We start from the raw sequence: 16544 nt of genomic DNA, 5'->3' as shown, positions 1-16544 counted from the left end.
CTCCTGCCTCAGCAGTCCCTGTAGAACAAATCCTTGTTTGTAGTTGGACCTCTGTAACAATGATTATTTATCTATCTGTTTGTTTGTTGGTTGGTACTAGGGATCAAACTCAGGGGCGCTTAACCACTGATCCACATTCCCAGCCCTTTTTATTTTATTTTATTTTTTATTTTGAGACAGGGTCTCACTAAGTTGCTTAGGGCCTCGCTAAATTGCTGAGGCTGCCTTTGAATTTGCAATCCTCCTGCCTCAGCCTTCCGAATCCCCAGGATCACAGGCAACACACCATGCCACCTGGCCCTCCATAACAATTATTTGTAGAAATATTAGCTAACATTTAGTTAGTACTTGTTATATATGCACCTTACTCTGTTTTAAATTTTGAGTAGATGTATACTTATTTAATTCTGAAAACTAGCCCTATTGTACAAGAGTGAATGCACAGAAAAGCTCAGCTGTGAGTTTAAGTAGTCTGACTCCGGCTGTCAAGCTCCTAACCATAACCATTATGCAAGATGCCTTTAAGTGAATGAATCAATGAATCAGACTGATCTGGGTCCAAATACTAGCTGTCATTTAGCCTCATGATCTTGAGCTAACAGATTCTTCCTCCTTTTTCTGGGGGTGCTGGGGAGTGAAACCAGGACCTGGCCCAAGCTAGGCAAGTAATCGACCTCTTGACCGCAGATTCTTCATCGTTGAAGGTCAAGTCCCTCTTCCAAGTTCATCAAGATGCTGGAGGCTCTCAGATAACAGCACAGGCACACACGCACGCTCGCACACTCAATAACAATGCGGAGGGAGGTAGGAGCCCTGGAGGGCTGCGCCAGGTCGCCGCCCGGCGCGAGGTGTGGCCGCCTACAGGCAGCCAAAGTCTCTGGGCCCGCAGGTTCTGCGCGTTTGCTGACGCCCTACCTGGGGCCCAGGGTGCTTTCTCCGCCCCGCCAACCCCGAAGCCCGGGAAAAACTAGGAGACCTGGGAGATCGGCTCCTGCGTACATTCCCAACCTCAGGCGGCGGCGGCGGCGGTGGCCCCGGAGAGATCCGACCGCGGGGAGAGCAGCCAACCAGCAGGTGAGGGGATAGGCTGCTGCCCCACCCGCCTCCGCCTGATTTCTTGAGGGAGGAAGCCGCCTGGCTCCCGCCCCTCACTGACCCAGCCTCGGGAAGCCTCGGGAGGAGGAAGAGGCGACCTGCGAGATGGAGGCGGCCAGCACCTGGGTGCTGCTGCTGGCGCTGCTGCTGCTGCTGCTGCTGACGCTGGCGCTGCCCTGGACCCGGGCCCGAGGCCACCTGCCCCCGGGGCCCGCGCCGCTGCCGCTGCTGGGGAACCTCCTGCAACTGCGTCCCGGGGCGCTGTACTCCGGCTTCCTGCAGGTGAGGGGCGGCGCAGGCCACCTGGCCGCGGGTGGAGGGTCCTCTGTGTGCCAGGGCACAGGGGTTCTCGAGTGTCCCAGGAGTATCCCAGAGCAAAGGGGCTAGGATGCCCTGCGAGATGGAGGACAGGAGCAGGTTGTCCAGGGTTGAGAAGGAGAAGGGTACCCCCGAGAGAGTATCCTCGCTGGGGGACCAGGCTGGGAGGGGCAGAGCCCCCAGATTCCTGGAGGGGGGTGAGAGCTAGGAAGCAGGGGTTCCAGGGCAGAGGACCCCACAGAATGCTGGGGAGCTGGTGGCCAGGGACCAAAGGTTAGGATGGAGCCTTTAAAAGTAGCAGCTGGTGGTACTGGGCTTGTCCCCGGAGGAGAGGAAGTGTCCTGAATGGGGATGAGAAGAAGGAAGCGAGGGTCTCTAGGGTGCTGTGGAGGGGGAGGGAGATCGGAGGTCTCCGGGCTCCGAGGAGAGGGCCTCTCAGGCTGAAGGAATCTGCCTGCAGAGACATAGGGTGTGGGAGGACGGGGGCAGCCGCTAGGAGGGAGCTGAGTTCCTGGGACCTGGTGGGAAGAAGGGGAGGCAGTCCCAACCTTCAGGGGATGGGGTGGGAAGAGATTCCCCATCCTAGAGGATTCTGAGGGACTTTGAGGACATAGAAAGGGGGTGGGCGTCTGGGGAGGGGCAGCGCTTAACAATATCTGCCCTAGAATTTGAGGTTTTAGTAGTGATGGAAAGGGAAGGGGGAGAGGGTGCACTTCTGTAGCTCAAAACTAGTTTGGAACTGTCCCAGGGTCAGAGGTTAGGGTCTGGCAGGAAGTAGGGGGATGAGATCTGGGAGGAAGGGGCCTGGGAGCCTGGTGCAGAAAGAGAACTAGCCTCTGACAGGGGCTGTTTCTGCTTGGGGGGAGGGGACAAGTTCCTGGTTTGTACCGGACCAGATGGCTCCTCCTAGGACTGGGTTCCATCAGGATGGAGGCCCCTTGGCTGACAGTGGCAGTCCGGGGCCCCACAGCAGCTGACCCCCTCTCCCTCTCTGCTCTGCCCCCAGCTGAGTGAAAAGTATGGGCCAGTGTTCACTGTGCACCTGGGCCCCTGGCGGAGAGTGGTGGTCCTGGTTGGGCATGAGGCTGTGCAGGAGGCCCTGGGAGGACAAGCGGAGGAATTCAGCGGGCGGGGAACCCTGGCCACGCTGGACCAGGTTTTTGATGGTCATGGTGAGTCATGAGAGGAGTGGGGGGCTGCTGGGTCTTGCCCCCACTTACAGGTACGTGACCTTTTGCATGTGGCTTAGTGCCTCTGTTCCCTTCTCTGGGAAATGGGACAAGAATTGTACCTATCACAGAGGGTTGTCCCAAGGAGGAAAAGAAGATGGGGCCTTGTGCAGTTACTAAATCACGGACCCAAGTGAAGCTCCAGGTTGGGAAAACTTTCAAGGCTCTGGAATTGATTGGCGAACACTCAAAATACAGAAAGTATAAGTATCCTCCTTGTTAAGACAGAAGGAGGTGACCCATGCTTTGCTCAGCCGGTGACATAGCCCCTGTCCTGCTCCCCCAGAGCACCCAGGCTTAGTGAGGATGTCACCAGACAATGTCAACTCAAAGGGGTTGGCCATGATGGGGAGGCCCAGGCTGTCCTGGGGGGAAGCCCTGGGACTATAGGAATCCAGAAAAAGGAACCTAACTTGGACTATGGAGTGGGGAACATCCAAGAAATGGGCCCAGAAGAGAAGATGTCTGGGTTGGGACTCAGGATGAGAGGGAAGGGTGTTCCAGGCAGATTGTACAAGATTGTACAAAAGCACTGACAACCCGTCATGCCTGCCCTGTATGGGACAGATGCAGTGTCCTCTCAGTGTGAGAGAGGGGGCTTGGAATGAGACAATGGGGGAAGGGAGTAGCCTTCTCAAATATTTAAGTGCAGCTTTCAGAGCTGGACTCAGGACCCTGTACAGGGGGTGAGATGCGAGGGTTTAGGGACAGCTTCTCAGAGGTGGTGACATTTAAGCTGGAATGTAAGTGGAGTTAGTTCACCTAGAACAGAGGTCCTGAGAGGCAAATAGGCAGAGGGAGCAGCAGGTCCAAAGGCTGGTTGGCAGGGGCAGGAAGTGAGAGAAGCCTGGCCATGAGTAATGAACTGAGAGGTCAGGAGACCCTGCTCGTGGGGGGCCTGAGTCACACCAGAGCCTTTCCTGGAGACCTTGCAGTATTTTAATTAATTAATTAGTTAGTTAGTTAGTTTTGGTACTTGGAACTGAACCCAGGGGTGCTTTACCACTGAGCTACCTCCCAACCCTTTTTTGTTTCTCATTTTGAGACAGCATCTTGCTGTGTTGCCCAGGCTGACCTTGACTTTGTGATCCAGGTTCACTGGTTACTGCAGAGGGACAGAACTGAAGGCTGGGAGCCCAGAGAGGACCCCAGCTGACCAGGGCAGGGGCCAGATAGATGGTGCACTGAGATGGGGAAGGAGAGATACTGACTCCAGTTTGGAAGAGAGCTGAGTCCCATCCTTCCTGTCTTCCCAACTGTGGGGCAGAGGATTCAATGGTGCTCTGTATCTGCTAGGATGGACCGGTGGGAGGAAGAGGAAAGAAGGTGAACAGGTGGAAGGAAGGAATTTTTACTCACCCTGGTTAATCACAGAGCAAAAGGAGCCTGGTTTGGGGCTGGGATTGTGGCTCAACGGTAGAGCAGTAGAGCGCTCGAGCACTCGCCTAGCACGGGCGAGACCTGGGTAGGATCCTCAGCACCACATAAAAATAAAGGCATTGTGTTGTGTCCATCTACACCTAAAAAATAAATATTTTTTTTTTAAAAAAGGAGCCTGGATCATCCCATTTATCTATGCATTTACTGAGCACCTACTGAGTCTTCATGCCTGAGGGAGGCTGGTATGGATTTAGGTTAGGGATCTGGGGGCACCTCCCTGCAGGGAAGGGACAGTCCCTTCCTGAGTCCAGACTTCCACACAGGAGTTTTCTTTGCCAACGGGGAGCGATGGAAGCAGCTCAGAAAGTTCACCATGCTGGCCTTGCGGGACCTGGGCATGGGGAAGCGAGAAGGCGAGGAGCTGATCCAGGCGGAGGTCCAGTGTCTGGTGGAGGCGTTCCGGGAAACAGAAGGTCAGAGGGAGCGGTCAGTGCAAGGGCCTGGCTGAGTCGGGAGAGAAGGGGGAAGCCTGGGGCTTTGGGGCTGGGCTGGGGTCTCTGCTTACCTCCACTCTTTTCCATCTTGCTGCCTCATGAGGTGTCACAAATCTCTTATGTCCCTGATGCTGTCACCTCCCTCTTTGGGGGCCTCCATCCCTCTTTTTTCCCTTTGCCACTGTTTCTTTCTGCCCGTCTTCCTCTATTTGTGTGTAATCCTCTCTGTCTCTCTATCCATTCACCTGTTTTTCTTTCTTTTTCTTTTTTTTTTTTTTTTATACTAGGGATTGAAGGGATTGACTACTGAGCTACATCCCCAGTTCTTTTTTTTTTTTTATTTTGAGATGGGATCTCATTAAGTTGCTGAGGGTCTCACTAAGTTCCCCAGCATCTTGTTAAATTGCTGAGACTGACCTCCAACTTGTGATCCTCCTGCCTCAGCCTCCCAAGTTACTGGAATGACAGGCACAGCCTATCTGTTTCTCTCTAGTTGGGCCTGCCCTCCACTCTGTATTCAGGGGTCTGCCAAGTGCCATATTAGTTCCCTTGCCCTTCACACCCCCCAGGACGTCCATTCGATCCCTCCCTGCTGCTGGCCCAGGCCACTTCCAATGTCATCTGCTCCCTCACCTTTGGCCTCCGCTTCCCCTATAAGGACAAGGAGTTTCAGGCTATCATCCAGGCCGCTGGTGATACTCTGCTGGGGATCAGCTCCCCATGGGGCCAGGTAAGTGTGTGGGATGCCTCTCCAGCCACTGTCCCCAAAAGTTCCTGCCAAGCCCCCTGAGAGCCAGCTGTTCTTCCACCCACAGACCTATGAGATGTTCTCCTGGCTCCTGCGACCCCTGCCAGGCCCCCCCACACAGCTCCTCCAGCACTTGGGCACCCTGGCCACCTTTGCAGCCCAGCAGGTGCAACAGCACCGAGGGAGCCTGGACAGCTCAGGACCCGCTCGAGATGTTGTGGATGCCTTCCTGCTCAAGATGGCGCAGGTGGGGACGGAGTGGGAGGGATGCATGAATCTGCCTTAAATGGGGTTGGTGGTCTGGCTGGCCCCCTGGGCCAACTGTGCCTGGGGATCTCGACTGGATCTGTGTGTCTCTCTGCGGGTCCCTGTGTTATGTGTCCCTGCATGTGTATGCACACCTCTTCTCCATCTGTCTGTCTGTTTGGCTCTCTGTCTTTTTTTGTTTGTTTGTTTTTTTAAAGAGAGAGAGAGAGAGAGAGAGAAAATTTTTAATGTTTATTTCTTAGTTCTCGGCGGACACAACATCTTTGTTGGTATGTGGTGCTGAGGATCGAACCCGGGCCGCATGCATGCCAGGCGAGCGCGCTACCGCTTGAGCCATATCCCCAGCCCTGTCTCTGTCTGCCTCTGTGTGTTGTTCTCCCTGGCTCCCCTCACCCCCACCCTCAGAATGCCTTTAGTGCAGGTGTCTCTGTCCCTTTGCCTGTCACCTCTATTCCTCCCTCAGCCTGTTTCAGGTCCTGTCCCCAGCAGTTCTTCACCCCTCACACACACACTCCCCCTATTCACACTGGATGGGAGTTTTATGTGAATTACAATCACTGAATGATGAGTCCTTACAATTTAAAATTATAGCCAGGTGCCATGGCACACTCCTGTAATCCCAGGGGCCCAGGAGGCTGAGGCAGGAGGATCAGAAGTACAAAGCCAGCCTCAGCAACTTAGCGAGGCCCTAAGCAACTTAGTGAGAGCCTGTCTCTAAACAAAATACAAAAAGGGCTGGAAGTCAGCTCCCCACTTCTCCACTTTTCCCAAATGTTTATGTAAAATCTTTGACCGTTCTTTTAACTTGCTGTGCTGCACCCCAAACCTGACTCCTCTGGACTTCTATTTCCCACAGCCTGTGTTCTCTGAGCCCCTCTCCCTGGTTTCTCCCAGGAGGAACAAAAGCCAAACACGGAATTCAATGAGAAGAATTTGCTGATGACGGTCACTTATCTGTTGTTTGCTGGGACAATGACGATAGGTGCCACTGTCCGATACGCCCTCCTGCTCCTGCTGAAACATCCTCAGGTCCAAAGTAAGATCCTTTTCTACCAGCTAACCTCGGAACAGAATATGCACTTAAGAGGGGAAATGTGCAGGCTGAGCCAGAGCGTGGACTCAAAAATGAGCATTTGGGGCCCCTGAGCTATGAGAAATTGGGGGCTGCCAGTTACAGTATGGAGCATGGTGACACACCAGGCGGGAGACATCTGCAGGGTCTTGTCACCTTGGTAGTCCGTTGTAAGCCCGGATCATTGGCCACAGAGAGCTATGAAAGAATTTTGAGCAGGGGAACGCAGGGTCTGTTTTGCATTTTTGAAAAATCCTTTGTGCTCTGCCTGAAGAAGTAGATTATAAAGGGTGAGAGAGGATGCCAGGAACCGGAGGAGCAGGAGAGGGACCTGAACAGGGAGGACAGAGCTGGACCAGGCTGTGAAGAAGGAAGAGGAGGCAGAATCGATGGGTCTGGAGAACAAGAGAAGGAGATACGCAGAGACGGGCTCCAGTTTCTGGCTGGAGACAGGGCCCACCCTGAGCTGGGGACAGGAAGGATGACGAAGGAGCTGGTCTCAAGGAAGAGAGCAAAGCCAGTTTGGAATAAATTGAGCAGTCTGCAGCCACCAAGGAGGAGGGATCCAGGAGACCACAAGATGTACAAGTCAGGGCTGTAGATTAAAAATGTGAGGTCATCAGAGCATGGGCCAGAGCCGAACTGCCACAGTGATAGAGGGTGTTTGGGGGTAAGGGGCAGGGCTGGGAATGAGTGCCAAGGAATTCCAGCATTTCCGGATCAGTGGCGTGGGGACTGACTTGGAAGAAGAGACTCGGGGCCTGGTGGCTTTGGTGAAATTAGCTGTGACATCAGGCAAGTGACTCGGGCTCCCAGTTTCCTCATCTGGGAAATGGAGATGGATAATAGTATCCTCTCTTAATGGGAAATTAAATGTTCAGCACAGAGGATGTGTGGGTTCCTGGGCTCAGGGAAGTTGGGGAGCTGTTCCTCCCCACCATCCCTGCCAGCCTTACCCCAGTTACCACAGCTTCCAAAAGGAAGATTACAGGGTTCCACCCCACCCCTGACCCCTCACCCCTTCTCTGGCTTGCAGAGCGTGTGCGGGAGGAACTGACACGGGAACTGGGGACTGGCCGGGCTCCAAGTCTGGGGGACCGCGCCCGCCTTCCTTACACAGATGCAGTTCTGCATGAGGCACAGCGGCTGCTGGCGCTGGTGCCCATGGGGATGCCCCACTCCCTCACGAAGACCACTTGCTTCCGCGGGTACATCCTGCCCCAGGTGGGTTTATGGACAGCCAAGGTCCAGTAGTTGTCTCTGCCCTTGGGGCTTGAGTCTGTTGCTAGGAGAGTTGCTAATGGTGTGTCTTTTTCTTGATCTTAATGTATGTCTGTCTGTCCATCAGACCCTGCTGCAGACATACAGTGTCTCCCATTCAGTCCATTCAGTCTCTGCCCCTTTGTTGGAGAGAAATTCAGACCCAGAGCCACTAGGGGGCGATGTATGCAAAACCCTGAAGCAGTTGCTGCTTGGTGTAGAATCAAATCCGCGGTGTTAGAAATCAGCCACTGGGACCTTGGAAAAATCTCTTCGTCCTCTGTCCTTCAATATACCCCTCTTCTAAATTTAGAACTCTAACAGTATCAATTTAGAGTCCTAATATAATGCTAATAAACATCAAAGCAGCTCTTGGTGGTAAGGATGGGGGGCATTTTATATAGGACAGCAACAATATAATGATAACAAGAATCATAGGTTTTAGCACTTGAGGATCTGCTGTGTCAGGGATTGTGAGTACTTTACATATGTATTATTTTCTTCCTTTTTTTTTTTTTCTTGCTGTACTAGAGACTGAACCCAGGTACACTTTATCACTGAGCTATATTTCCAGCCCTCTTTATTTTTATTTTGAGACAAGATCTCAGTTGAGGAGGCTGGCCTGGAACTTGATATCCTCCTGCTTTAGCCTCCTGAGTCACTGGGATTACAGATGTGTGCCCTTGAACCTGGCTTTATGTCTTACTTTATCTCCAAAACAACTGTCTACAGTTACCATGCCCAATTCACAGACGAAGAAACTGAGAGCTTGCAAGGTTAGAAGGCTTGCCAAGGTCACCCAGCTTGCAATCAGGGAAGCAGGATTTGAAACTAGAATCTATGCTTTAACTATTTCTATGTGTGCCTGCCCTCCCCCACCTCCCTTTCCCTTGTACTCACGTGACCTGGTGTTCAATGCTTTTCTGTTATTTTCTGGCCTTTTCCAGGAACCCTCTCACCTTCCGGACTCGGTCCCCATTAGCTAGACTCCCTGACAGAGAAAGTCTCTCCTCTGCCAGGCACAGCGGTGCACATCTATAATCCCAGCAACTCAGGAGGCTGAGGCAGGAGGATCACAAGTTCAAGGCCAACCTTGGCAACTTAGAGAGATGCTGTCTATCAATTAAAAACCAGAAGAGCTGGTGTGTAGCTCAGTGTTAAAGCACCCTGGGTTCCATCAATTAAGAAAGTCTCATCCCTCTCCTCACGCTCCCTTCCTTGCCTTCATCCTCCACTGCACAACCCTGGGAACTCACCTGAGAGGCTGCCACTCTCTCTGAACCTGGACAGGGGGAGACTTCATGGACAGCCCTGCCCCTTGTCTTCATCCCTGTAAGATGGTGGCTTAGACAGGCACGGCTGAATCGCAGCACACTCCCAAAGATTCAAAACAAAGGAAAACTAACGAGCTCTGCCAAGCTCTCTAAATGGTTACCTTGAGCAACTGCTTCAGTTCTCTGGGCCTGAATTTCTCCATCTTAAAACAGGAATGATATTCCTACCTGCCTCCTAGGATTGTTCAAAGATTTTGTATGTATGTGCATGTGAGTACATGTTCCTGTTAGATATGTGAGGTAGCATGTGTGAGTGCCATTAATGCTAATGTTGGGTGTTTTTGGTTTGGGTTTGGGTACTGGGGATTAAACCCAGGGGCACTTTACCACTGAGCTACATACCCAGTCCTTTTTATTTTTTTATTTTGGGATAGGGTCTCACTAAGTTGCTTAGGGCCTTGATAAATTTCTGAGGCTGGCCTTGAACTTATGATCCTCCTTCCTCATCCTCCTGAGTCACTGGAACTACTAGCATGCCCCGACCCAGCCATCACCTGTCCTTTTAATTTTTTTTTTTTTTTTTTTTTTTTTGAGACAGGTCTCACTAAGTTGCTGAGGGTCTGGCTAAGTTTCCCAGGCTGGACTTGAACTTGAGTCACCCTTGCCTCAGCCTCCCCAGTTGCGGGCATTACAGGCATGCACCACACCCAGCAGTTGGCATACTACTTTGTGAACGGTGTCCCCGGCTCTCCAGACTTGTATTCTGCACTGGGGAACTGGGTGGCCTGGGATAGTGAGGGACTTGCAGTTTTATTATTTCCCCTCAGGGCACTGAGATCTTCCCTGTCCTTGGTTCCGTCCTGCATGACCCCAAAGTCTTTGAGCGGCCAGAGGAGTTCAACCCACACCGTTTTCTGGATGAGAATGGACAGTTCAAGAAGCATGAGGCGTTCCTGCCCTTCTCCTTAGGTATCTGCTGCTATGACCACTGGCCCTGGCTGGCACGGCTGTCAGTGCCTACTAGGGCAGCCCTGCATCCCCAGCTCATCCTCGGCTCCCCCGGGAGCCCGGGTGTGAACAGAGTTGTCTGAACCCCGTCTCCTCTTCTTGCCAGGTAAGCGCGTCTGCCTCGGCGAGGGCTTGGCGCGAGCGGAGCTCTTCCTTTTCTTCGCTGCCATCCTACAGGCCTTCTCTCTGGAGAGCCCGGGCCCCCTGAGCACCCTGAGCCTCCAGCCAGCTGTCAGTGGCCTCTTCAACATCCCACCCGCCTTCCAGCTGCAGGTCCACCCCGCTGAAGAAGGAGGGAGCTTGGGGCGGAGGTAGCCACTTGGAAAGAGGCTGCCCGCCTCGGTGGCGTGCATGGACAGGGTGTATCTCCAGAGCCACAAGCCTGCACTGCAGGGGCTCCCACCTCCCTACACATATGTTTTCTGGAATTTTCACAGATAAGTGGCCTGTGCTGCTGCCAAGGCATCAGCCACATGCTCATACTCAACCACAAGGGCCACCACTGCTATCTGCAGAAATGCAAGCACTTGTCCAGCTAACCCAGCAGCCCATGCCAACCCACGGTTCCCTGGACTCTCAACCCGCATGTCGGAGTCCAGCCACCATGCTCACAGCTCTCACACACCCGTGCCACCATCTCTGGGTGCCTGCCACAGAGAGCAAAATGCATCTCCCGGGTCATGCCACAGTCAGGGTGTCCTGTCCTCAGCCCCAGTATGCTCCGTTGCGTGATCTCCCTCCAGGCTCATAAGCACCCCTGTCCACACACGCCAACCACTGATCCACCCAGCCAGCCCTCGCATGACACCTTCCTGGCTCCCACTGAGACCTACTGTTCTTACAGAGGCACAGTCCCCAGCCAGCTCCATACCTTTGTCCCTCAGGGACACCCTTTTAGGAGTACCCCTTTCAGTAAATTTTCTCCAATACAAATATTTTCTGATCTGCAATTAGGCACACAGACTTTGGACACCAGAGGACTCTCACCTGCTCCCACCACACACGCACGTACGCACAGCCCCTATTCTGTGGTCAAAGTCCCCATTAGGCCCTGGAAAGGGGCTAGATGTCCAAGCAGGGTCCAGGTCCCACCCCCCCAGTGCCAGGAAGGAGGCCAGACCTGACCTCTCTGTGGCTTGAAGGTCTCCATTTTGCAATAAAAGTTTGTCTCTGGCCCCTGGTCTGGCCCAGGGCAGGGCCTACTGTGCCTGTGTGACTGTCCTAGTGAGTAAGGGGTGGAGATGAGGGAGTTCACCCCTCCCCTGAGGTTGGGCGGGAGCTGAAAAACATGGTCACCGCCCACCCTGGCTGTTGACATCAGGACCAGATGTGGGGCTGAGAGGGGAGGGAAGGGGAGGGACAGGGCTGGGGCTGATGGCCGGTTGCTCAGCCAGGGAAAGCCCAAAGCTGATGGATTCAAACCCTGAGAAGTGTCTGAAAACAGATGTATGCAGGCATCAACGCCCAGACCCTCCTCCACGGTCCTTTTCCACCACCCATGTGTGGCCGTCCCTTCACAAGGAAACCAAAGGCATCTTTTTACTTCTTAAATTATCTAAGGAAAGTTTTCCACATGCAGGAGGCCCTGGGTTTGATTCCCAGCAACCAAAACAAGTTTTGTAATAAAATAGAAGAGTACCGTCAACTTTCTGCCTTATTTCATCTGTCACTCTTGAGTTATTTTAAGACAAATCCCAGAAAAAACTGAACATGCATGCCTAAGCATTAAGGACATTCCCTCTCTCAGCATTTTAATATTTTAAATTAATTTTTATTATTATTTTTGCATCCCTGGGTGGGTGCAAATCCTCCAACATTTTATTATGACAGTTTTTTATCCACTTTTTTTTTTTTTTTCAGTGCCAGGGATTGAACCCAGGGCCTTTCACATACCAGGCAAGGATTTTACCACTGAACTAAGTCCCCAACCCCTGTGACAGTTTTTTAAACATGCAGCAAAAGTGGAAGGAGTTGAGCATCTGCTATGTCCAGGGTTCTCCCCCAGGCCTTTTGTTAGATTGTGACATTTTTTTTAACCTACCTGAGCATCCAGCTCAGGGAAATGTCTCCAAGTACGTTACAGGCATCCGTTCACCTAAAAACTTCAAAGTGTATGTCGTTAGTTAATATTTCCTTTTTAAAAAGCATTTTCCATGATATTATCACTTTATTGGTTTAAGTTGTACAGAGGTGGCACAAAACAGTGATGTAACAGAATTAAAAGATGAGGCTGAGCCAGGTGTGGTGGTTCACACCTGTTATTCCAGCTACTCAGGAGACTTGGAGCACAAGCAAGTTCAAGGCCAGCCTCAGCAATTTAGCAAGATTCTGTCTCAAAATATATATAAATGAATGAATAAAAAAGGGCTGGGGATGTGGCTCAGTGGTAAACTGCCCCTGGGTTCCATCTCTGGAACCAGAAAAAATATATATATAATATATATATATATATATGTATATATATATATAAGAAAAATTCTAGAATTAAATAGAAACTAAATATATGCTGAATTATTGGATTTAACAGTACCATTCTTAGTACTTTGACATTCCAAAAGGAATGAAGTTTAAAATTTTTCCTTTAAAAAAAAAAAATTAAGGTGATGACTTAGATCTCATTTGCACTCAAAAGTCAGATTCAAGGAAATGTGGAATTGGATAAAAATACCAGAAAATCATGGGGCTGGGGTTGTGGCTCAGTGGTAGAGTGCTCCCCTAGCATGTATGAGGCACTGGGTTCCATCCTCAGCACCACATAAAAAATATATATATACAAAATAAAGGTATTGTGTCCATCTACAACTAAAAAAAAAAAAAAAAAAACAAAAAAACAGAAAATCAATTTATTTAAAGAGGCATAGACCTTGCCCTGTATCAATATAAAAACTGACATCAGATACGGCATAGATCAGGCCCAGGCCCTGAGTTTCATCCACAACACTGCGCGGGGGGGGGGGGGGGGGGGGGGGGGGGGGGGGGGGGGGGAGACAGACACAAGAAAGCAAGCTGACTTAGGATGATTTCAGTATCAAGAAAAAAATATGCTTCAATACTAGGAATTATTGAACCCCAAAGTAAAAATAATTAGAATTAGTATAGTCTTCAAATATATTTGTATGTGTAGCAAAATATAGACAACATTTTAGCCCAAGTATATGATTTAGTGCATTAAGTATGTTCACTATGTGTGAACAGCCATCCCCACTACACCTAAACCTTACGTCATCTCCAACAAAAACTACCTACTCAGTAACTCCCTCTTTGAAGTTTATCCTTTCGCTTTTCTATTTTGGAGCTCTGGGTAGACGCTGGTTCATGTTCCATCATTGAGCTATATTCCCAGTCTTATTTACTTATTTAGGTACTGGGGATTGAATCCAGGGGTTCTCCACAACTGAGCTGCATTCCCAACCACATGTTTGTTTGTTTGTTTGTTTGTTTAGGAGACAGAGTATCACTAAATTGCTGAGGCTGGTCTTGAACTTGTAATCCTCCTTCCTCAGCCTCCTGAGTGCTAGGATTACAGACATGTTCCACCATGCTCACCTAGAGGGATCTTTTAATCAGATCCAGGGCTGGGGCTGTAGCTTAGTGGTAGAGTGCTTGCTTCCATCCCTCACAAGGCCCTGCGTTTGATTTATTGTTAATAAATAAATAAACAAAATGAGATAAGCTCCTGTGTCTCCCTTTCAAGTCCCACCAGGGGTTCCCACCATAGAAAAAAGACCAAAGGCCTTCCCAGCCTTCCCAGGGGTTAACTTGAACCCTCCCTGATCCATCCTCCCCCTGCCCCGGCCTCCATTCATTCCAGTCAGAAGGGCCTCCCCAAGGTTCATTGAGTCTGTCTCAGGCCAACCTGGAGGCCTCTGCACGGGCTGCTCCCTCTGCCTGGAATGCTCTTTTCTACGTACGTGTTCTTCACTGATTTCCCTTAGACTCAATCACAACCTCTGAAGCCTTCCGCAGCCCTTTCTCTGAAATAGCACTTCCACTCTTTGCTGTCCCCTCCCCTGCCTTACTTCTCCTCAAGGTCCCATCCTGCATCCCAATACGTATTTTTGTGCTTGTTGATTCTCCTCTCCTTACAACAGGAATTCAATGAGGACATGGTCTTGTCCTGCTCACTGTGGAAGCACCAGTCCCCAACACAAAGGGCACGTCTATACCTGTCCTTCTCATTGAATAATATTTTTTTGAAAAATGCATTTCTACCGGGCATCATGGCACACACCTGGAATCCCAGCAATGCTGGAGGATCATAAGTTCAAGGCCAGCCTTGACAACTTAGTGAGACCTTGTCTTAAAAATAAATAAATAAATAAATAAAAAGGGCTGGGGATATAGCTCATTGGTAGAGTGCCTCTGCATTTAATCCTCAGTACCAAAAAAAAAAAAAAAAAAAAAGCATTTCAAGGTAAATTGTAGACACACCATAGTAGGTTCTGGCAATCAGAACTCGAGTAAGTGTGCTCACGGGCTCCAGGTAGCCACACTTCCAGCTGGCTCCACGAAGCCTTAAGTGGGCAGAAATCCCTAATATATCTAAACAAGGGGACAGAACTTTGCACATATTTCCATCCCCCCAAAAGTCAGAATTATTGTCACCTATATGTCAAGGCTTTGTACAGGACAGTGGAGTACAGTAGTAACTTAGATATATAGTCAGCTCCACCTTCCGGGAGCCCATAGGCCAGCCAAGAGGACAGACAAAATTGTGCCAAATAAATCTATAATGACAGCCCATGCAAAGTTTTGCACCACCACCCACCCCCCCCAAAGAAAGAAAAAGGATAGGATGTTGGGAGTGTGAACAACATGAGGGCCTAGGTCATACTGGGAGGGGCCGGGCAGTGATACAGTGGAGAGGGGACCCTAGGGATATGGATGAGGGGTATGTAGGAGTTGGGGACAGAGAACTGTGCTGCAGAAAGATGTTCCAAGACCTGTAAGAAGGTTCTTTGGGTCAGAAAGGGAAAGACACCAACAGAGATGGAGGGTCAGGTCAGGTGACTCTGAGGGGGTCCTCATGGGCCTCTGTAAGGGGTTTGTCTAAAATGGTTGGGGGCAAGGCAGGAAGAAGGTTAGATTTAGATTTGGGATTGGGAAACATTCTTCTGACTGCTGAATGGGAGAAGGAGTAGAGGCTGGTGGCCCAGGCAGGAGGCCAGGGCTGTGTCCAGGTGGGAGACACTGGGGCTGGACCAGGGTGGAGTTACAGGGAGAAACGAGGGCAGGTGGGAAAGAGGTCTGTGAGCTGAGTCTCCATGGATATCAGTAACTGGCTGTGTCCAGGAGGACCCCAAGGCTCAGGCCTGGGTGGCAGGATGAATGCTGGGGCCATCACCAAGGTGGGATACAAATGAGACAGCCCAAGGAGACTAATGGGGAAGGGTCCTGAGTGGCCTGCTGAGGAGCTAGGGGCTCACCCCAAGGGCAGAGGGGAGCCACAGCTAAGAAGCGGGAAAAAGGGTCTAATTTGGGTCTCAGAAACATCCCTCTGGTTGCTAAAGAGGAGATGGATTGGAGGGAGAAGGAGGAGAGGAGGGGGCCTATAAAATGGGACAGAGAAAAACACCAGGGGGCCAAATAGACAGGACTTAATGATGAGCTGTTGGGATTCGGAGACCCAAACAGAATGGCCAAGAGCAGAGAGTCGGGCACCCAGCCACCTCGTACATAAGACTCCCAGGCACGCAGAGCCCCCTGTGTCCAACACACAGGGATGCAGAAATGGCCATGCAGGGGGAGCCAATACCCAGGTCCCGGATCTGCAAGGACCTGGATGCACAATGAGGCCAGAGGGAGGGAGCAGCAAGTGCAGAGACAGAGAAGCTCAAACCGCTGGGCACCTTGTCAGCTGTCATTGCCACGTGCAAGGAACTGCATGCACTTTGACCCAGATCACCCTCCAACTAGACTGCTCCGTGGACCCTATTCTTATTCCCATCTTACAGAGGGACACGCTGAGGGACGGAGGCCAGTCACTCGCCCACAGTCACACCATTAGTGGGAGAGCTGGACTTGGGTCTGGGGGTGCTCCCATGAACGCACACACAGTGGTGTCCAGCTTCTGTGTCAGCATCCGTGTCCCCTGAGATGCCCACCCAGCAGTGAACTTCCGTCTCTGGTCTCTGAGCTTTCCCTAGGAGGCAGCTCCCGACCTGACTTGCCTGAAGGTGTCCATGGGCAGGCAGGGCAGCGTGCCCCTGCTTGCCTCTGCCTGCACCAGGCTCTGTGTCAATGCCATCTGAGTGTGTGTGTGTGTGTGTGTGTGTGTGTGTGTGTGTGTGTGTGTGTGTGTCCTTGTCCAAGGAGCCCTGAGTGTGAGGGGGGAATGAAGGGCCAAGGAGGCCTGGCTAGGGCCGGGCCGGGGGTGGAGGCAGGGGGCCGTCGTGGGCT

The 16544-nt window shown here is 51.4% G+C and overlaps 1 protein-coding gene across 1 annotated transcript; it reads left to right on the top strand.

Moving 5' to 3' along the window:
• The first annotated feature begins 606 nt into the window (after window positions 1–606).
• Cyp2s1 (cytochrome P450 family 2 subfamily S member 1) lies at window positions 607–11790 on the top strand. Its single transcript, XM_013363405.4, has 9 exons — window positions 607–1377; window positions 2420–2585; window positions 4346–4495; window positions 5086–5246; window positions 5332–5511; window positions 6426–6567; window positions 7640–7827; window positions 9965–10106; window positions 10252–11790. The coding sequence occupies exons 1-9, from the start codon at window positions 1201–1203 to the stop codon at window positions 10458–10460; spliced, it is 1515 nt and encodes a 504-aa protein (XP_013218859.2). The 5' UTR covers window positions 607–1200; the 3' UTR covers window positions 10461–11790.
• Window positions 11791–16544: the final 4754 nt, after the last annotated feature.

Source organism: Ictidomys tridecemlineatus, chromosome 15 (genome assembly GCF_052094955.1).
Source record: "Ictidomys tridecemlineatus isolate mIctTri1 chromosome 15, mIctTri1.hap1, whole genome shotgun sequence".
NCBI lineage: Eukaryota > Metazoa > Chordata > Mammalia > Rodentia > Sciuridae > Ictidomys > Ictidomys tridecemlineatus.
Note: the sequence above shows the minus strand (reverse complement) of the source record. Positions and strands in the feature narration are given on the sequence as shown.

Bases quoted from the DNA above. Each gene is read 5' to 3' on its own strand.
- Cyp2s1 (XM_013363405.4), top strand. From the start codon at position 1,201: ATGGAGGCGGCCAGCACCTGGGTGCTGCTGCTGGCGCTGCTGCTGCTG. The intron at 1,378-2,419 runs GTGAGGGGCGGC...CTCTGCCCCCAG, and splicing joins TGTACTCCGGCTTCCTGCAG to CTGAGTGAAAAGTATGGGCC. The intron at 5,512-6,425 runs GTGGGGACGGAG...GGTTTCTCCCAG, and splicing joins TCCTGCTCAAGATGGCGCAG to GAGGAACAAAAGCCAAACAC.